The 21,594-nt window shown below is 45.8% G+C and overlaps 1 protein-coding gene across 1 annotated transcript in view; it reads right to left on the minus strand.

The window, feature by feature from the left end:
* The window catches only part of LOC309544739 (uncharacterized protein), a 368,721-nt gene that overhangs the window by 310,548 nt on the left and 36,579 nt on the right, over positions 1–21,594 (minus strand). The window contains exons 4-8 of the mRNA XM_082243716.1: positions 12,506–12,731; positions 10,599–10,796; positions 10,352–10,455; positions 9,433–9,493; positions 4,977–5,081 (exon numbers count right to left, since the gene is read on the minus strand). Coding sequence (XP_082099842.1) covers positions 4,977–5,081; positions 9,433–9,493; positions 10,352–10,455; positions 10,599–10,796; positions 12,506–12,731 — 694 coding nt within the window. The remainder of the gene's footprint in view (positions 1–4,976; positions 5,082–9,432; positions 9,494–10,351; positions 10,456–10,598; positions 10,797–12,505; positions 12,732–21,594) is intronic.

A 21,594-nucleotide genomic window follows, 5' to 3' on the forward strand; every position in this document is an offset into this window, starting at 1 on the left:
TGACAGACACCGCTCCTTATCTTCTTCGCCATTGGGTTATACTGCCCCCTACAGGAGTAGGACTCTAGGCAGGAAAAAGCTCGACTACCCCTATGGGGCAGTGCCAGGGGGTGTACTCCCACTCTCAGCTATAGGCACTCAGTTTTGTTACAAGCAGTGTAAGAAGAAAGCCAACTCCACAGAGGGGTGGGTGCTGTGCCAAAAGAAGCATCCGCAGATGCCAACACATCCACCTTATAAAACTTTGTGAAAGTGTGCACAGACGACCAGGTGGCCGCCTTGAAAACCTGCAGCACTGATGCCTGATGACGGAAGGCCCAGGAGGCACTAAGCACCCGAGTAGAGTGTGCCTAAACAGGGAAAGTCGGAACCTGACCCCTTATGCAATAGGCATTAATCGTCTGTCTGATCAAATCTTTGAGTACCATGAGTCTGACTTCCTAAAAGACTCCGTAGCTGCCAGGTACACGCTGATTGCCCGAATCACATCCAGGGCATGCAAGGCAATTTCCTTAGGATGTTTAGGCCTGGGACATATGAAAGGCAATAGAATGTCTGTATTCAAATGGAAATTAGAGACGACCTTTGGAAGGAGTGATGGACAGGGAGGAAGAACCACCTCATCTATGAACCACCAGGTAAGGTGAACAATAAGACAACGCCACCAGCTCCGACACCCTGCGTGCAGCAGTAATAGCCACCAAAATGGCCACCTTCTGGGACAACGTAAGCAGGGGAACCTCCCGAATATTTTCAAAGGGAGGTTTCTGGAGAACGGACAACCAAATTGAGGTCCCACAGCGGCAATGGAGACCGTACTGGAGGAGCCAAGTGTCATACTCCCTAGATAAAAGGTATACACCAAGGAATGTGTGGCCAATGGACGTTAAAAGAAAACCGCCAATGCTGAAACCTGGCCCTTTGTGGTATCCAAGGCCAGGAACTGCTCAACACCTAGTAGGGGGAAAAAAAGAGGGCACCCCAAAGGACTCGCACCCCTCAATGTACGTCTTCCAAGTAGGATGATGGATCTTCCTAGAGGAAGATTTTCTAGCCTTTTACAGCATAGGAATCACAGATTCAGATAACCCTCTATCCTTCAGCACCTGGCTTTCAACAGCCAAGCCGTCAAAGCCAGCAACTGTAAAGCAGGGTGGAAGATTGGCCCTTGGGACAGCAGACTTTCCCTAAAAAGGAAGTCTCCAAGAAGCAGCGGCGACCAGCCAGGCCAGTCTGGAAGCACTAGAATGTGTCTGTGGCGTCGGCCAGAGGATTCCGAGACCGTGCCACAAACCTCTAACTTCCTTGAAATGTGTATAGCAGAGAGGGCTGGAAAAAAATCAGTCTGCCCACTTTAGAATGCCGGCTACGTCCCGAGCCCCCTTGGTGAATGACAGACCACTGCCGTGGCATTGTCCAATTTAATTCGTACCAAACACCCCTGAAGACGAATTGTTCAATGATCCAAAGTCTGATCACTCAGAGTTCGAGTACTGGACGCTTCCAGAGTTCAGACACCCTGAGCACAATCTGTGCCAAGGACGACTCCCCACCCAGACAGGCAAGCATCCATGGTGATAACCCTCCAGTACAGGGGGAGAAAGGGTTTTCCCTGTCGAATTGCTGGAGAACGAAGCCACCTCTAGAAACCATAGATTCTTGTCCTTCACCAGAATCTTTTTCCAGAGATCTCGTGTGGAACTGTGCAAACTTAACCACCTTGAAGGTAGACACCATCGGGCCCAGCACCCACATGCAAGTCCGGAGGGTTGACCGTTTGCTGGACAACAGAAGCTGAATTGCCTCCTGTAATGTCTGGAATTTTTCCAGAGGAAGAAACACTCTGGCTGAGGCCAATCCCAGAGTCAGACCCAAATAGTCCAGTTTTGTGGACGGAAACAGAGCAGACTTATGGTTCAGAATCCAACTGAACTTCCTCAGCAGCGTAATCTCCAAGTTGTCTACCAGAGCAGTCTAAGGCTCCGCTCGCAGAAGATCATCCAGGTACCCCAGTACCGCAGTCCCCCGTTGATGCAACAATGCTAGCACTGGGGCCAACATTTTTGTGAAGACCCGAGGAGTGGAGGCGAGACCAAAGGGTAACACTACAAACTGATAATGCTCCTCGCCCACGGCAAAGCGGAGGAAGCTCTGGTGACCGGCACATATTGGAATGTGAAGGTAGGAGTCCTTGATGTCGATAGAAGTGAGAAAATCCCCCTGATGTAGGGACGCCACTACCATGCGGAATGGACTCCATTCGGAACGTCTGTACCCATACAAAACAGTTTAGCGCCTTAAGGTCCAGAATTGGACGTTCCTTGCCTTCCTTCCTGGGAACTTTAAAGAGGTTTGAGTAAAACCCCTGAAAACATTCCAAAGAGACCCCTTAAGCGATCTGGGGACAAGTGCAGGTTGGAAGGGAAGAACCTTTATGGAGGATAAGACCGAAAATCAATCTTGTAGTCGGACCAAATGACTTAGTGGACTAACTTGTCCTGTACCAGAGAGGTCCACGGATTCGGAAACCAGTGAGGACATCCCCCCACCCCAGATACGGGTGGGGGCACCCCTTCATGTAGAGGAAGCCTTGCCCGCAGGTCTGGAAGAGCCCGCTTGTGGCGTGCCAGACTAGGTCTTCCTGGAACCTCCGGTGGAGGCCCTGAAGGGCTTTGATCCCTTGTCCTGAGACACCAAAAGGAAAGAAAATGCCTCATGAGCCGAGAAGAATGTCCGCGTCTATGATGGAGCTCCTTGCCCTTGGTAGCCTGTGGAAGAAGAGTACTCTTTCCCCCTGTGAGACCCTTCATGATGTCATCTAGGAAAAAATATATTCTCCCCAAAGATGCACAGATCAAACAAGTCCAAGGAATGCTAGTAAAAACCATCCTTCTTTAATTACAAGCTTCACATATGATGGCTAGGTCACTGCAGCTCCAGTCAAATTCACTGGGTGGCGGATGAATCAACTGTACAAAGCAAAAAGACAGACAGGGCGCACACCCGACCTAGTGTAACTTCATTTTATTAAAAGTTGTCAGATTTAAGAATATTGCACTCACATGTAGGCTGGGGATATTCAGCATGCCAACATCCTTCTAATGTTGATACAGGTGCACCGGGAACCCGATCCGTGCTCCTGTATCCTGGCAGGTGATGTCTATCTCCCGGTCTGCTGAGATCGCGGTGCGCTCCAGCGTCTGCAGCCACTGTGCCTGTGCCTATAGCTGAGAGTGGGAGTAAACCCCCTGGGACTGCCCCATAGGCGTAGTTAAGCTTTTTCCTGCCTACTGTCCTACTCCAGTATAACCCAATGGTCAAGAAGATAAGGAGCTGTGTCTGTCAATGAACTAAAGAGAAATACTGATTTTAACTTGTAAGCAACAAGTGTCAGAAAAAGGCTTAGTCTTTAAGAGGTTAAACTGCCTCACTTACAGATGGAAATTCATTCCTTTGATCTGAAGGAAAAAAATGATACATTGTAAAAAACATTGTGTTTATAGTTATTTAGCAGCCTTAACAATTTTGATAAACATTTACGGATGCTCTTTTTTTTTGGACAATTGTGAGTGAGCAGAGAACAGCTCTGTAAGAATCGAGGACATGCAGTTTTCGATTTGTGAGGGGGGGGTGAATCGAGATTACGTTTTTTTTTTAACGATTAATCGTGCAGCTCTAATGCAAAGGGAAAGTTTTTGAAGCTTCAAAAGGTTTAAGCAAACCTTAGCTTCAGAGTGGAGCACACTGCATCAATAGAGCCAAAACAGTCTTTAATTTGGAAGTAATAGCATTATACTCAGGGGCAAGTTCACCAGTCAAGGTCTCTGTAAATGATGGCTCAGAAGTCAGACAAATTAGAATCGAGGAGTCAGCAAATACCTAGGTGATTTGGGTGATAAGGTCTTGCATAATTGAAGCCCTCAGCCAAAAGAGGAATGGTTCCAGCTACACCCAAAATAATTTAATAGGACTCGAAGGATTGGATAAAATCCAAGAGCAGAGGGCTGCAAATTCTGGCACTCCCCAATGCCAAACACCACCCCCAACCTCAACCCGACCAACCTACTCAATAAGTGAATCTTCAGAGACAGGGAAAATGCGGAGGCACTTCCAGCAGTCTTGGAAAGAGCTGCACATCTAACTTTTACCAAAACAGTGTCTGGAAAGTACCCCACACAGAACTCCGAGCCCAAAAGTCACTTCCAGACTATTCCTGCAACGTCCATTATAAAAGGGTCCAGAAGTGGCAGTCCAAGCGACAAGCTGAGTACATACACACCAGTAACTTCCATTCAATGAAAAAAATAAAAAATAAAAAATAAAAAAAAAAAAAAACAGAAAAAAGGCATGGGAAAAAGTGCTAAAGTGCTAACAAAAAAAAATAGCTTAGTCTTTTTCACAGCAGAGCTCATAAGGATAGAGGTTATTCTGGGCTAGTTTACGGTTTTCTTGTTTGCCAGCATTCAATCCTTCTGCAGGCAGTAGTATAACCCAAAGCTTTAAAGACTTCCTTTGCCTCTCAATGGATGATAAAGAAAAACTTTACATTTTCACTGCATTGTCTAAAGAAACCGACTAAGAACAGTGAAAAACTAGATTACCAACAGTAAACCCAAAGAGTGGATACTGCCCAAGATAATATGATAACACTATCATTTTCAGATTGTGTGAGGTTTCGGGGGTCCCTTTATCTTTAGTTAAAGAAGCTGGTTAATAGCATATAATGAAATAGTACAGTGTGAGGTGAGAAAGGAAAAGATACATTTTTTGTGAAAGTGTTGTTTTAGTCAAGAAAAAGACATTGTGTACCACATCAGCAAAAGAAAAGTTTGAATTGTGTCTGGAAAATTCTTAAGGACCAAAGACTACATTTGGTATATTACCATGACAGCATCTACTGTGGCTAGAGAAAGTTTGTGAAAAAAAAAAAAGTGTGCTGTGTTGGGAGAGTTTCCAAGAAATATTGAAAACATTACCCTAGTGTCTTCTAACTCTCTCTGGAGTTTGTCAGCTTTGGTCTTTTCAAAGAGCAGGCTCTGTTCAAGCTCCTTAATGCGGGCATGCTCCAGTTTGGTCTGCGTCTGTTAGTAAAAAGGGAGAGGAAGAGAACACAACAGTGCCACCATCACATGCCAGCACGAGAGGTAGGAGCCACATGCAGGCCGTGCTCCAATACGATTGGACCATTGATGAGCAAAGATGCAGTGGGTAAATAACAGAAGAGAAGAGAATGGCTAGATGATTTTTTGATGAGGGTGATCAACAAGAAAAGTGGGAAGAAATTGATGGTGAAAGACAAAAAAGAAAGGCAATAAGTAGAAAACACAGGACAGGTGCATGCAGCAAGTAGAATTAGGTATCTTTTTTAGAAAAAAGGCATTTAGAACATTATGACTTTGCAAGCAATTATTTGTTAATCCTCATTTAACTTACTTTTTTTAAATTTAAAATTAAGAGAAAAATACAGTTACTTAAATTTTTTTGAAGGTACGTCCTAAATCCTAATACATTAGGTTTTAAAAAATAAAAAAAGTTTAAACTGGCCTGTAATGTGCTTTTCTACATTACCGTTTCAATTATAAAAATTTTATATATACACACACACATATACAGTGGGTACGGAAAGTATTCAGACCCCCTTAAATTTTTCACTCTTTGTTATATTGCAGCCATTTGCTAAAATCATTTAGGTTCATTCTTCTTCCTCATGAATGTACACATAGCACCCCATACTGACAGAAAAACACAGAATTGTTGACATTGTTGCAGATTTATTAAAAAAGAAAAACTGAAATATCACATGGTCCTAAGTATTCAGACCCTTTGCTGTGACACTCATATATTTAACTCAGGTGCTTTCCATTTCTTCTGATCATCCTTGAGATGGTTCTACACCTTCATTTGAGTCCAGCTGTGTTTGATTATACTGATTGGACTTGATTAGGAAAGCCACACACCTGTCTATATAAGACCTTCCAGATCACAATGCATGTCAGAGCAAATGAGAATCATGAGGTCAAAGGAACTGCCTGAAGAGCTCAGAGACAGAATTGTGGCAAGGCACAGATCTGGCCAAGGTTACAAAAAGATTTCTGCTGCACTTAAGGTTCCTAAGAGCACAGTGGCCTCCATAATCCTCAAATGGAAGACGTTTGGGACGACCAGAACCCTTCCTAGAGCTGGCCGTCCGGCCAAACTGAGCTATCGGGGGAGAAGAGCCTTGGTGAGAGAGGTAAAGAAGAACCCAAAGATCACTGTGGCTGAGCTCCAGAGATGCAGTCAGGAGATGGGAGAAAGTTGTAGAAAGTCAACCATCACTGCAGCCCTCCACCAGTCGGGGCTTTATGGCAGAGTGGCCTGACGGAAGCCTCTCCTCAGTGTAAGACACATGAAAGCCCGCATGGAGTTTGCTAAAAAAACACCTGAAGGACTCCAAGATGGTGAGAAATAAGATTCTCTGGTCTGATGAGACCAAAATAGAACTTTTTGGCCTGAATTCTAAGCGGTATGTGTGGAGAAAACCAGGCACTGCTCATCACCTGTCCAATACAGTCCCAACAGTGAAGCATGGTGGTGGCAGCATCGTGCTGTGGGGGTGTTTTTCAGCTGCAGGGACAGGACGACTGGTTGCAATCGAGGGAAAGATGAATGCGGCCAAGTACAGGGATATCCTGGACAAAAACCTTATCCAGAGTGCTCTGGACCTCAGATTGGGCCGAAGGTTTACCTTCCAACAAGACAATGACCCTAAGCACACAGCTAAAATAAGGAAGGAGTGGCTTAACAACAACTCCGTGACTGTTCTTGAATGGCCCAGCCAGAGCCCTGACTTAAACCCAATTGAGCATCTCTGGAGAGACCTAAAAATGGCTGTCCACCAACGTTTACCATCCAACCTGACAGAACTGGAGAGGATCTGCAAGGAGGAATGGCAGAGGATCCCCAAATCCAGGTGTGAAAGACTTGTTGCATCTTTCCCAAAAAGACTCCTGGCTGTATTAGATCAAAAGGGGGCTTCTACTAAATACTGAGCAAAGGGTCTGAATACTTAGGACCATGCGATATTTCAGCTTTTCTTTTTTAATAAATCTGCAACAATGTCAACAATTCTGTGTTTTTCTGTCAGTATGGGGTGCTATGTGTACATTCATGAGGAAGAAGAATGAACTTAAATGAGTTTAGCAAATAGCTGCAATATAACAAAGAGTAAAAAATTTAAGGGGGTCTGAATACTTTCCGTACCCATTGTATACACACACACACACACACACACACACACACCGTATATACTCGAGTAGAAGCCGAGTTTTTCAGCATTTTTTTATGCTGAAAAAGCCCCCCTCGGCTTAATATCTAGTCACTGTCTGACTTACTTTTTAAAAATGGCGCCACCCGGCATCAACATGTCACAGCGCATGCGCCGCATGCCCGGGAGTAGCCAAACGTGTACAGGCTTTTCCGAGCATTGGAGGCGCATGCGAGGTGACATGTTGCGCTGGCGGCGCCATTTTTAAATCTAAGGCGCCTCACCAACAGGTAAGTGAGACTCCTCTGCAGCCCCTGCATTTCCTCATGCAGTGCTGTGGGCATGGTACAGGACATTCTCCTGTACCATGACCGCAGCACTGCATCTCCTGTGCCATGCCTGTACCTACTGTGGAATGCCTATGCCATCACCTGTGCCATGCCTCTACCATGACCTGTGCCATGCCTATACCATCACCTGTGCCATGCCTGTACCATAACCCGTGCCATCTCCTGTACCATGCCCGCAGCCCCTGTTTTGTGTCTCATGGTGGTCCAGTAGCTGCTGCATTTCCCACCCTAGGCTTACACTCAAGTCAATAAGTTTTCCCACATTTTGTGGTAAAATTAGGTGCCTCGGCTTATATTCGAGTATATACAGTATAATATATATATATATATATATATACACATATATATATATATATATATATATATATACATACACATACACGCATTCACTGCTAGTTCACCTACAAAAAGGACTTCTATTCTTTAGCACATTCCAGGGAAACTGTCCTGTCAAAGTTTTTTTTTTTTTTTTAAAGTGCTGTCCTGTCAAAGGTTTATTTTTTTTTACAAGTGAGGGGGGAAAAAAATAAAGAATCAGCCTACCAACAGAAAAGTTTGTGGTGATTTTTTTTAGCATGCAGCTTGTTTTTACATCTAAAGAATCTTGGACAACACTCCAACTTATTCAGCATGCAATTCTATATTGCATGTATGCTGGCCAATTCTGCTTTACTGCCTACAACGGGGCAACAGGAGGCACCAAGCTGTGTATATTCACCTTTGCTTTATTATTTGAAATAAATGAACATAGGGCAAAAGGCTCAACATTGGGATTGTGCCCCATATGCAGTGATGTTGTTCAACTATGCAGAAATATTGTCCCCTGTATGGCCCCCTTTACAGACTGAATTAAAAAGACTACCTGAATCATTTAGAGAAAGAGAGCAGCAACTACATCTCAATCTCAATAAAAAGTTAAGGGGCACAGTTGATCTTGGGCAAAGATTAGGATATTGCAAGCAACATTATTTTCTATTCGGCACCAAGATATTAGGATCTACACTTATATAGGGCTTTACACAGTTAGTGTTTGAAATCTGAGTTTTTAAGTTACTTTTTGTTAAAAAAAAATAAAATAAAACAGAAGCATGCACCAGTGAATAAGCTTGTGTTTTAAAAGCAATGATTAGCACTAATTCATGAATAGATTTATTAAAAGATTTGGGCCATGTTAGAGTTCGATTGTCAACAGGATATTCTGCTATGCCAATTGACTTGCCTATGAAAACTGTGAAAAAAACTAAACTGGGGGAAGGAATGGAAGGATGAGAAGAAAAAAAAAATGTAACTAAAATAAAAAATAAAAAAATGTGAACTGAAAAACTGAAATGTCCATTTTTATACAAGCAATCAACATTGTCATATACAATTTTATGACAAAAACTGGCTAATTAAAGTTCTAAGGCATTAATTTGCTCATTCAAATAATTTGACTATAACAATTGCCATTTCTCAAAGAAAGCACAAAAGGAAAGAAAATCGTTTTATTGTTGGATTTGCTGCTGTAAATATGTTTAGAAAACTGGGGGTGAGTCAGACGACCTGCTTTAACAGAGTTAAACAATTATTTCAATCCTCCACCAGTTTTATAAGCATATAATAATGTAGATAGTACAAAGCAATAGCAAGCAAGATGCATTACCGACCAGAAGAGATGATGGAACTATTGAGTTTTTATTTACAAGAATGGCACTTTTCCAACTTGGGAGACTATCTTGTAAAATAATCTCTTCAGCACACTCCAATATTTACACTTGCAAATACTTTGCCTCACATGTACTATTGTTATTTCAACACAAGCATGTGGATATCCCTATATAAGATAATATTTTTTACCTCTAGATCACCCTTGGTAATAGACTCTTCTTCAACACGGAATTGAAGATCTTCAACTTTCCTGTAAAAGTGAAACCTAACTAGTTAATGTGCAAAGCACAAAAAAAAAAAAAAAAAAAAAACTTCTCCTGTTCAAGTTTAAAAGGTGTTAATGGTTCTTGCAACAACTAAGTTCTTACTTTTATTTCCATCTGCAGCCACTAAAATTGCAATATGGCAAATTGGAGACATTCAGTACACTAGCTACCCAAAAAAGGGAAGGAATCTGTAACCAAGTTTCTTAAAATCCTTGCAACGTACATTGATCACCCAGAGGGGATTGCTTTTTTTTCCCCATTAACAAAATAGGGGTATACTCAGGGGGCTTGTCCACCATAGCTTTGCCAGTATGCAACTACCTGAAGGTAGCAACCCAGGGTCTATAAATATTCAGCCTGTGTCCTATACTGCACGATATAGATAGTGGGGTTTCACTGGAAAGTAGAACTATAGGCAAACTTTTTTCCCCCATTTTGGATAAAGTGAGGGTCATAGCCCCCCTCTTTTTTGCCATCTGTTTACAAATGGGGAGATTTACCTTCACTTCCTGTCCCATAACCAAAACAGGAAGCGAGAGGAAATCCCTGCAAATTAAAAGGAATCACTGGGGGACCCCCAGCTCTCTAGAACTAGTGTCCCCATTGGAAGACTTCTCCTCTATTACTGTTCTGGGGTCAACCCAAAATTTGGGATTTTCTTTTACTTTCATTTTCAATAGGAATGGTAAAACAGGCCAAATAGAGAGGATGAATCGCCCTAACAGGAGCACAGAAAGCAAAAAAAAAAAAAAAAAAGTGACAGGTGTTCTAATCCCTCTCCACTCAAAACTTAAAAAAAAAAAAAAAAAGTTTTGCCATTAGTTATACTTTAAAGCACTCACCTTTTCTCTTCTTCTAGTTGGTTTAGCAGTTCAACCTTTTCTCTGTCTGCTGCTTCAACCATAGCTCGTAGCTGGTCCATCTTAGCCTCCATTTCCATTACATACTACAAATATATTACATTTAAAATATTTTATAAAATATATATACACACATCGCCAAATACGTATACAATTGAGAAATTACGGACTTTACTACATGTGACAGAAAGCCTGTGTGAATAAAATACTAAGAACTAATGTTTCTTACCTGATCATGACCATCTCTTATCACTGATAGCTGTTGTTCCACCTCTCCTACGTGACTGGTTGCTTTTGCCACCTCTGCTCGCTCCATGTCCCTTTCAGCCAGAAGCTGCTCAATATGCTGTTGCTTTTCTTTCAGGGCTTCCTGGAGAGCAGTAGTGCCAGAAATCTTCCTCGCGTATCGAGATGATGTTTCTGTTAACTGTTCATTAGGAATATATATATAAAAATTAACATACAGTATATGCAAGTTCCTAATTAAGGACTGATAAAATTCCCTTGTTGGCTACATCCAGACAGCCGCAGCACCTGAACACCCAAACAGTGAACGAATCAGATTGGATACAGTCATTGTTCGGCCAACAATATTCCGGCCAGCTCCTTTCAATTTTGATGTCAAAAGGGCCACACACAGCTTGAATTCAGCTGGAACCAGGGGACATTCAAGTCCTGTATGATCTACTTAAACATGTGCACCAAAGAATAGTCACAAGCACACTATTTAAAGCTGAAATTTAGAAAACACACGAACTATATACTGTACATAAGACTTTCCCTAGTGCTATCAGAAAGACTGAGGATCTCATCCATAAGCTACCTTTCCTTCATTATGAAGTCACATGATTTGGCAGATTGGGGACCAAGCCGTACTGCTTAAATGCAGAGGGATAAAAGTTCAGTCACCAACCTGGTCAGTTAATACTTCACGTAGCTTCCAATATCATTACTACTCCTCAGCTCACCCATTCATTTACCTTGGGCATCACCAATTTACTGACATATCAGTACGGATGTAAAACCTCTTCCTAAAACGTAATCTTTCTAAAACCAAGCCCAAATTTTCCTCTCCCAAAACAACTCATCCCTACATAGGTTATACCTTTTGAATTATTTGCCCTTCCTTTCAGATGGAAAGCTCTCACAAGCAGGCCCTCCTAACCCTCCCTTTATTATGTAAAAACTGTCGGTGCTATATACATTTTGAACAGTAATAATCTGCCTGGCAAGGATGACTAGATAACATGACTGCATGGTCTGCCAAAGCATTTTGACGAGTGTTCAAAACAGCTCATGTACATGTATTTGCAGCTGTGTATGTGGGTTGAAATGAGCTTTAACCACTTTCGGACCGCCCATTGCATATATACTGCGTCAGGGCAGACCGGATGCGCAAAATTGCGTACATGTGTTTGGACAAAGCGGGAGCCAATTAGCAGGTCGGACAGCATGACCGAACGCCAGTCTGCCTAGGTAAAAAAGGCAGACAGCTGTTCTGTCAAAGGAAGATGGAGAGATCTTGTGTTTCAGCTAAGCTGAAACCCAGATCTATTTTCCTCTAGTAAATACAGTCCCCCTACAGTTAGAAATCACTCCCTAGGAGCACACTTAACCCCCTGATCACCCCTAGTGTTAACCCCTTCCTTGCCAACAGTAATATAGCATATTTTTAGCACTGATCACTGTATTGATGTCACTGGTCCCCAAAAAGTGCCACTTAGTGTCAGATTTGTCCGCTGCAATGTCGCAGTCCCGCTAAAAATCGCTGATAGCCGCCATTACCAGGAAAAACAATAAAAAAAATAATAAAAAGTCCATAAATATATCCCATAGTTTGTAGAGCCTTTAACTTTTGTGCAAACTAATCAATATACGCAGACTTTTTTTCACCAAAAATATGTAGCAGAATACATATTGGCCTAAATTGATGAAAAAAATTAAAAAATTTTTATTGAGAATGTTTTTTATTTTGTCCCCTACACAAAGGCACCCCACAAAAGTTTAAATAGATCCTGAGGACTGAAACAGTGGGCAATTCTTGCACAGTATACAGCACCTCTAATTTGTAGCCCAACTTCAGCCAAAACCTTTTATATCATTTTGGATTGAGTACACAGAAACAAAACCACTTACCAAACCAGTGCGACTTGGCTTGTTGCTCACAGAAGAGGAGATTGAGCTCATTGAGCTAATAGAAGATGCGCTTGGACTGCGCTTCAGGGAGGCTGGTGTGGCAGGTGTTGTGGGTACTTTTCTTATGGTGGTTTTGGATTTAGCTGGAGTAGTGGATGGAAATCCAATTCGTGTAACTTTATGTACAGGTGCAAATAAGCCATATTTTGGTTGACACTGAAAATATCTAAGAAAAATAGTACATAAGGGTGAAAAACAATAGTCAAGAGAAGAATCTGCATGATACAGAGTTGCAAATGTGCCTATAATAATTTTGTGGGTGTGTAGGTGTATGTTAAAAATTTAAATTTTTAGCAATTTACAAAATGCAACGTGAGCGAACAGAAGAAAAATCTAAACCAAAGCAATATTTTGTGTGACTACCCTTTGGCGTCAAACCAACATCAGTTCTTACTGTGCTGACTTTGGACTTAAAAAAAAACACATGGCTCCCTAAATAATCATGGACTGTGGAAAATGTTGCATTTAATTTGCAAATCAAGGTCCCAGAGACTGAATGAAGAGTGAAGGGACACAGAATCCAAGTTGCATGTGTCCAGTGTAAAGTTTCCACAATCAGTGATGATTTGGGGAGCCATGTCACCTGCTTGGTGCTGCTCCACTGTGTTTTATCAAGTCCAAAGTCAGCACAGCCCTCTAGAGCACTTCATGCTTCCCTCTGCTGACCAGGTTTATATAGATGTGGATTTAATTTTTTAGAAAGACTTGGTACCTGTCCAAAGTACCAATACCTTGTTTAATGATCATGGTATCACTGTGCTTAATTGGCCAGCAAACTCGCCTGACCTAAACCCTATAGAGAATCTGTGGGGTATGGTCAGGAGGAAGATGAGAGACACCAGACTCAACAATGCAGATGAGCTGAAAGCCACTATCATAGCAACCTGGGCTTTCAGAACACCTCAGCAGTGCCACAGGCTGATCGCCTCCATGCCAGGCTGCATTGATGCAGTAATTTTTGCAAAAGGAGCCCCGACCAAGTATTGAGTGCATACTATACTGTACATGGACATACTTTCAGTAAGCCAACATTTCTATTTTTTTTTTTTTTATTGGTCTTATTATTCTAATTTTCTGAGATACTGAATTTTGGGTTTTCACTAGCTATAAGCCATAATCATCAAAATTAAAATAAAGAAATGCTTGAAATATAAATCACATCTATGTAACACATCTATGTAAAAATATGAGTTTCACTTTTTGAATTGAATTACTGAAATAAATTAACTTTTTGACCATATTCCAATTTTATGAGATGCACCTGTAAAAATGTGATTTGGATTTCTCTTTTGTTTATTTTTTTCTCAATTAGCAAAAAGTAAATTAACGATTAAAAACGCTTCTTTTTCTGAAAGCATTCATAAATTACAGAATTTATTTATATTAAAAAGTCACTGCGGGCAAATCTTCTTGGTGAATGGATTTTAAATTAGAGCAAAACTAAAGAAAACTGCAGTAGTGATTACCTGGCAATTAACTAAATCTTGTATGCCTCCAATTAAAAATTGACTTTTTGTCTTACCGTAAAATCCTTTTCTCTGAGGTTCATTGCGAGGCAGGAGCCGTCTCCCGCGTAAGGGTGAGCGGCGTCGCCGGGCGGGTGCGGGACTTTGCCGTTTTCCGGCAGCGCGCCATGCTGGCCGGGCAACCCAAGCTGGCCGTCAGGACTTTGTGCGATCTTCCGCCGGCGGCCCGCGGAAGTGGCGGATGAGGACGGATTTGACGGCCGCGGCCGGCGGGGAGTTCCAGGGGAGCGGACCGAAATTCCGGTTTTCGGCCGGTCGCGCCTGGAACTCCGGTCGGGCAGGGGGGTTGAAGGGAATTGCTGCTGCGGATATATGAGAGGGTGGTTTCTCGGAGCCCTCGACGCCGCGAAGCGACAGATGTTGGCCCACCGCCTCCCGGCGGGGAGGTTAGAGCGCGCCCGGGCCCCAGCGGCTGCGGGCCGCCCAGGGCGCCTCGCCCCCCTCCCGCCCACCACAGGAGCGCCGGCCCCGCCGACCAGGCGGCGGTTCCCCGCGGCCCCCGCGGTCGGAGGCGCCACGCCTCCTGGCCACCGGACCTCCACCATGGAGGGCCAGGTGAGTCTGCCAGAACCCAAATCAGCTTCCAGACGGCCGGATAGACGCCGCTGGACGGCCGGCGGGTCCGCCCTAGGAGCGCGCCCCGCGGGGGAAACGGTGGCCTTCGGCCACGCTCCTCTCCCAGGCCGTCGCCCGAGGGGGTCCCGACCCCACGCACATCGCCTGCAACTCCCGCGACCGCAACCGGGGGGTGCGGGACCGCGCGGCCGCCCCCCGATCAGGCGCGTCCGGTCCTGCCGACCCCCTCCCGCTCAGCAGCCACGGATTTCGACGCCGTGGCGCCCCCCTCGCCCGATCGGGCTTGGGGGGTGCGCCCGGAGCAGACGAGGTCACACATAGAGGGACACCGCTCCAGAATCTTCTTAACCATTGGGTTATGCTACAGGAGTAGAACACTAGGCAGGAAAAAGCTTTTCCACGCCTTTGGGGCAGTCCTGGGGGATATACTTCCACACTCTGCTATAGGCATTCAGTTTTGTTGCAAGCAGTGTCAGAAGAAAAATATGCTAACTCAATAGGGGTGCTGTGTCCATAAATGAACATCAGAGAACAGGATTTTACGGTAAGAAAAATCCGATTTTCTCTTTCCTGCACTGATGGATACAGCTCCAGAATCTTCCTAACCATTGGGACATCCCAAAGCAGTGTTAAACATGAGGTGTGGGGAAAAAAAACAGCAGAAAAAAAAATTCCCAAAAGGCTAAACCTAGCCAACCAGGTAACATGGAGCTAAACCAGGAACAACTGGAGTTCACCTGAAAACAATACACCCTCAAAGAGGATCAGGTCCTCTCAAACAGCAGCCTGCAAAACCTTGCAGCCAAAAGTAGCATCCGCAGATGCCAGTACATCCACTTTATAAAATTTTGTGAAAGTGTGCACAAACGATCAGGTGCTGCCCCCCCCCTGAAAACCTGTATCACTAACGCCTGATGGCGGCGAAACACTTAGGCCCTGTTCACACCTGAGCGTTTTTCAGCTCATAAAACGCTCATCTGTGAAAATCCAAAACGCCCAACAATCAAAATCTAATTCATTTCAATGGCCCCTGTTCACATCTGAGCGTTTTGTCCCCTAAAGCAAAACGCCTGTAGCTGAAAAAAGTACAGGAGCTTCTTTTTGGGCTGATCACCAGCGTTTTTTTTAGATGTCAATGCCTGCCTCCAAAAACACCTGAAGAAAAATGCCGTAAAATGCCCGTAAAACGCCTGAAAAAATGCCCGAAAACAATACGCTCAGGTGTGAATGGAGCCTTAGGCACCGGCCTACTGCGTTTTAGGTCACTTGCGACAATTTTGTAAAAATAGGCAAAATTCTATAAGTGATTCCCAGAGTGGGAATCACTGAAGCAGACAACCCCCTGTCCTTCAGCACCTGGCTTTCAACAGCCAAGCAGTCAAAGCCAGCGACCGTAAATCATGATTGAAGATTGGCCCCTGAGACAGTATATCCTCCCTGAGAGGACGTCTCCAAGGAGAGTCTGACTAGCCTGACCAGGTCAGCGTACCAAGCTTGGCAAGGCCAGTCCGGAGCCAAAAGAATGACACAAGGTGAAGACACAATGTCTGTAGGGTCCATGTTGCACCAGGGGAACCCATCAGCAAAGAATGAAAAAAAGTGACTTTTTTTTTTTTTAAAGTCCCACCATGCTACAACGCCCCCCGATGGTTAGGCAATTGCACAGGAGACCCCCAGCAGAGAGAGCGAAAGAGACCGCCAGACTCAACGTACCCAGATGCAGCAGGCAACCACAGCATGTGTCCGCAGCAGCTCGATCCAAAGGAGGAAGGATCTGAGAAACAGCCCAGGTTATAAAGAGAACCACTGAAAAATGGCATTGCCGGGAGTACCAAGATGGCCACCAATCTCCTCAGCACATGGGGCTATGAGAAAATGATGGCCCTGCATTGATCAGCAGGTGGGCCCCTGGAGGAACAGGTAGAGACCCCCACCCCCCGAACAATTGATCGCCTGGCGCCGGGGGTGCCCCCCCCCCACATCCGGCCCGGAGCGTGGTCCCAGCCCCCGGGAGTAGGCCCAATAGCCCCCAGTGTGAGGTGGGGGGGCAGGTAGAAGAAGGGGGTGCGTGACAGGACAGAAGGGAACCAGGGAATGTGAGGGTCCGACCGTTTCAGGGAGGGGCCCACGTCCACTCCAAAATCCACCAGGGGAAAAGGGGGGAACATTTACTCACCATACCGGAACAGGCGGACGCCATCTCCTGACAGAACCCCTCTCTGCCGAAGTGGGGGGCTGTCGGCCAAAGAGGAACGCTGCGACTCGGGCCTAGACTGGCCGTTTGCAACCTGGAGAGACGTTTAACTCACGGGCCAGTTCCCGTCCAGTGGGACCATGTCGTGGCTGACCCAGCCAGAGCTAAGGTCTGCGCGTGCTCGCTGGCCGTCTGGGGTGACCACTGAATCTCTACGTCCAGCCTGTTGCCCAGATCTGGCATAGTTGCTTGTAGATTTCACAGGAAAAAAATCCAGAGAAAAAGCCAACTAAAAAAAATTATCTAGAAAAAAAAAAAAAAAAACTTTGCCAGGACCAGAGATCCCAGTAAGGAACTAGGTCATTACTCCTAACTAGGCAGATTAAAACTGACATTCTATGCAGGAATAGAGAGGGTATACCCCCTGGGACTGCCCATAGGTGCAGCCAGAACTTTTTCTCTGCCTAGTGTCCTACTCCTGTAGGGGGCAGTATAACCGTACTGATATGCATCAGAGACTGCGTCCGTCAATGAACGATAGAGGAATGGATTTTACGGTAAGTCAAAAATCCCATTTTCTCTTTCGTTCATTGACAGGCACAGCTCCTGTCATTCTTGACCATTGGGACTTCCCAAAGCAGTGTTAAACATGAGGAATGGGAAACAGCAAAAAATTCCCCAAGGCTAAAACATACCAACCAGGCAACAGGGGCTCAACCAAAACAAATGGAGCACACCTGAAAAAAAAAAAACAGCAGCCTGCAAAACCTTGCGCCATAGGAAGCATCCACAGATGGCAATACATCCACTTTATAAAACTTTGTAAAAGTGTGCACCGACGACCAGGTGGCCACCTTGCAAACCTGCGTCACTAACGCCTGAGGACGGAAGGCCCAGGAAGCAGTGAGCACCCTAGTAGAGTGTGCTTTGACATGTAAAAGGAGGAACCTGACCCCTGATGGAATAGGCCTGAACCACCATCTGTCTGATCCATCTGGAAATGGTCGCAGAGGAAGCTGACAACCCTTTGCGAGGTTCATCCTTGAGCACAAATAGAGTCTGACTTCCTAAAAGACTCCGTAGCTGCCAGGTACACCTTAATTGCCCGGACCACATCCAAGGCATGCAAGGCAATTTCCTTTGGATGTTTAGGCTTGGGACACAGGGAAGGCAACACAAGGTCTTCATTCAAATGAAAGACAGACTCTACCTTAGCAAGGAATGACGGACAGGGGACGAAGCACCACTTTATCCTTGTGAATCACCGGATAGGGTGAACGACAGGATAACGCCGCCAGTTCTGACATTCTGCGTGCAGAGGGGATAGCCACCAAAAAGGCCACCTTCTGGACAGCATAAGCAAGGGAATATCCCGAATATTTTCAAAGGGAAGCTTCTGTAGAACCGAAAGCACCAAATTGAGACCCCAAGGCGGCAATGGAGCCCGTACTGGAGAGACCAAATGCCGAACACCCTGAAGAAAGGTACACACCAGGAAGTGTGTGGCCAAAGGTCATTGGAAGAAGACCACCAAGGCCGACACCTGGCCCATGATGGTACTCAAGGCCAACTTCTGTTCAACACCACCGTTGAAGGAAGGTTAAGATCCGAACCACTAATGAGGATGCAACCCAAAAGACTCACCATGCAATGTACGTCTTCCACATACACTGGTAAATATTCCTTGAAGTAGATTTCCTAGATTTTAACAACGTAGGAATCACCGACTCAGACAAGCCTCTATCCTTTAGCACCTGGCGTTCAACAGCCAAGTCGGCACATCATGATGGAAGATCGGTCCTTGGGACAGCAGAGGAAGAGGAAGCTTCAGAGGAACGTCGGCGACCAGCCACATCAGAGCAGCGTACCAAGCCCGGCGAGGCCATTTCGGGGCCACTAAGATGACGGGAATCTCTTTTGTCTCGATATTGCGTAGGAGTCTGGACAGAAGCTTGAGAGAAGGGAAGGCGTATACAAGACGATACTGACCCCCACGGAGCAACCAGCATCCCTTGATCGAGCCACAAATCTATGCACCTTTCTGTTGGGCCAAGACGCCAACAGATTCACCTCAGGAGTGCCCCACGGGAGACACAGCTGATGAAACAACTCCGGATAAAGGGACCACTCCCCTTGGGTCAGCGCCTGCCAACTGAAGTAATCCACCTGCCAATTTTCCACCCTGGGAATGTGTACAGCGGAGAGGGCAGGACCGAACCGTTCTGCCCACCTTAGAATGCCTGCTACCTCCTGTGCCCCCTTGTTAATTGACATAAGCCACGGCAGTGGCATTGTCCGAATGAATGCGCATCCCTGAAGATGATCCGTCCAATGGTCCAGACAAAATCTGATCGCTCGGAGTCCCAGAACATTGACTGGCAGTCTGGACTCAGCAAGCATCCTGCTCAGGGGATCTGGACGCTTGCTGAGGTGACCACTGTCCAATACAAGGGGAGGAAGGATTTTCCTAGCTGAAGCACCAGAGAGCAAAGCCACAATATCAGGTACTCCTTTGTTCCCTGACTTAGCTGGATCTGATTGTCCAGAGACTGCGGAATCTTGTCCCACTTGGTCAGAATCTCCCTTTGCAGGGACCTCGTATGGAACTGTGCAAACGGAACCGCCTCAAAAAAGGTAGATACCATCATGCCCAGCACCCGCATGCAAGTCCAGAGGAATGACCATCTGTTGGACAGCAGGAGACGAATTGCAGCCCGCAATTTCTGGAGATTGTCCAGAGGAAGAAGCACTCTGGCTACAGCGGAGTCCAGAGTCAGGCCCAAATAGTCTAGCTTTGCGGACGGAACCAGGGCAGACTTCTGAAAATTCAGATTCCCGCAGAGTTCGTATTGTAATCTCCAGGTTCTCCACCAGAGCAGAAGAAGACTCCGCTCGCAGAAGGAGATCATCCAAGTAGCCCAGTTCTAGGCAAGGCTAGCACCGGAGCCAACGCTTTTGTGAAGACCTGAAGAGCGGAGGCGAGACCAAAGGGTAAATGCCACAAACTGATAATGCTCCTCTCCTACAGCAAAGCGGAGAAAACGCTGGTGACTGGCACATATTGGAATGAGAAGATAGGCATCCTTGATATCTATAGAGACGAGGAAATCCCCCTGACCCAGGGATGCCACCACCGTTCAAATGGACTCCATTCTGACTTCTGTACAAAGCAGTTAAGCTCTTTGAGGTCCAAGATTGGAAGCACTTTGCCTTCCTTCCTGGGGACTGTAAACAGGTTTGAGTAAAAACCCTGAAAATGTTCCGAAGTCCTAACCGGGAAAATCACCCCTTGAAGGAACAGGTCTTGTACCGCCCCAAACAGACCCTGTAACTGGTCCAGAGACAGGCACAGGTTGGAAGGAAAAAACCTTGCCGGGGAATAAGAGCGAAACTCGACCCGGACCGAATGACTTTGTGGAGTTATTTGTCTTGTACCAGGGAAGTTCACGGGTACAGAAAACAGCAAAGACGTCTCTCCACCCCCAATAAGGGTGAGGGCGCACCTTCATGAAGAAAGAGCCCTGTCCGCAGGTCTGGAGAAGCCCGCTCTCGGCTTGCCAGACCAGGTTCGTTTGGATCCGCCAGAGGAGGTCCTAAAAGGCTTGAGCCCTTGTCAGTCGCCCCTGAGGGACGAAAAAAATTTATGAGCCCAGAAGGAAGGTCCAGGTGTACAATGAGGTTCCCCCCCCGTGAGACCTTTAATGAGGTCATCCAGGGTAGCTCCAAACAGGCAATCTCCCTGAAAGGGAAGATCAGTCAAGGCCTTTTTTGAGAATCTGATCAGCAGACCAGCATTTAAGCCATAAGACAAGCCGAAGGACCACCACCAAAACAGAGAGGCGAGCAATCAGAGGAGCCACATCCAAAGAGGCATCACTGATAAACTGCAGCCCCTGGACCAGCTGGTCCACCAGCTTAGCAAAAGGCGGGGGGGAGCTGTTCTCCCTCCAGGTCACAGCGTAGGCGTTTAGCCCACTAGGTCAGACTTTGCGACACAAGGGCAATGGTAAACACCGGCCCCATCGCCGAACCAGCTAAGGTGTACATAGTGCGGGCCTCCGCCTTCCGGTCAGTCGGATCCTTAAAGGTCGAGGACTCCTCAACTGGAATCATGGTTGCCTTGTTTAATCCGGAAACCGGAGGGTCCACCACCGATGAGACAGTCCACTTCTTAAGAAAGGACTCCTCAAAGGGGTAACGCCTAGTAAAGCGCTTAGGAACCCCCACTCTTTTGCAACAATTCTGTCAAAATAAGCAGGGAAAGGAAACACCTTTTGGATTCTGGCTGGCTTGCGAGTGCCAAAGGGTCCCTGCTCCTCCGTCACAGCTTCAGCTGCATCCTCCATCTTCAGGGTCTCATGCACAAATACAATCAGAGCATCCACAAGCGCCTTTTTGTGCTTGGTCGCAGACGTGGAGGAATCATCCTGACTATCAGAAGACTGCAGGCGCGTGGTCGCAGACCCAGAAGGGTGACCCAGGTACGCGGAAGTCGAATCAGATTCAGGATCTGATGAGGCAGGGGAAGGCGGAGGCGCCTTTTGCTAGCCCGTCGCTCGCAAGCCGCTTCCACATGAGCGGTAAAGGACTCCAGGACCGTCATCAGTGCATGGATATTTGGTTGGGACCCAGAGTGCCCCGCTGCCTCGGAGAGGGGATCAGGTGGGGAAATGTACTCCAAAGACTCCATGAGTCACCAGAGGGACCCCACAAAAAGCGTAATACACTACTAA

Source organism: Pelophylax lessonae, assembly GCF_965119305.1.
Source record: "Pelophylax lessonae genome assembly, chromosome: 1".
In the NCBI taxonomy this organism is placed as follows: domain Eukaryota; kingdom Metazoa; phylum Chordata; class Amphibia; order Anura; family Ranidae; genus Pelophylax; species Pelophylax lessonae.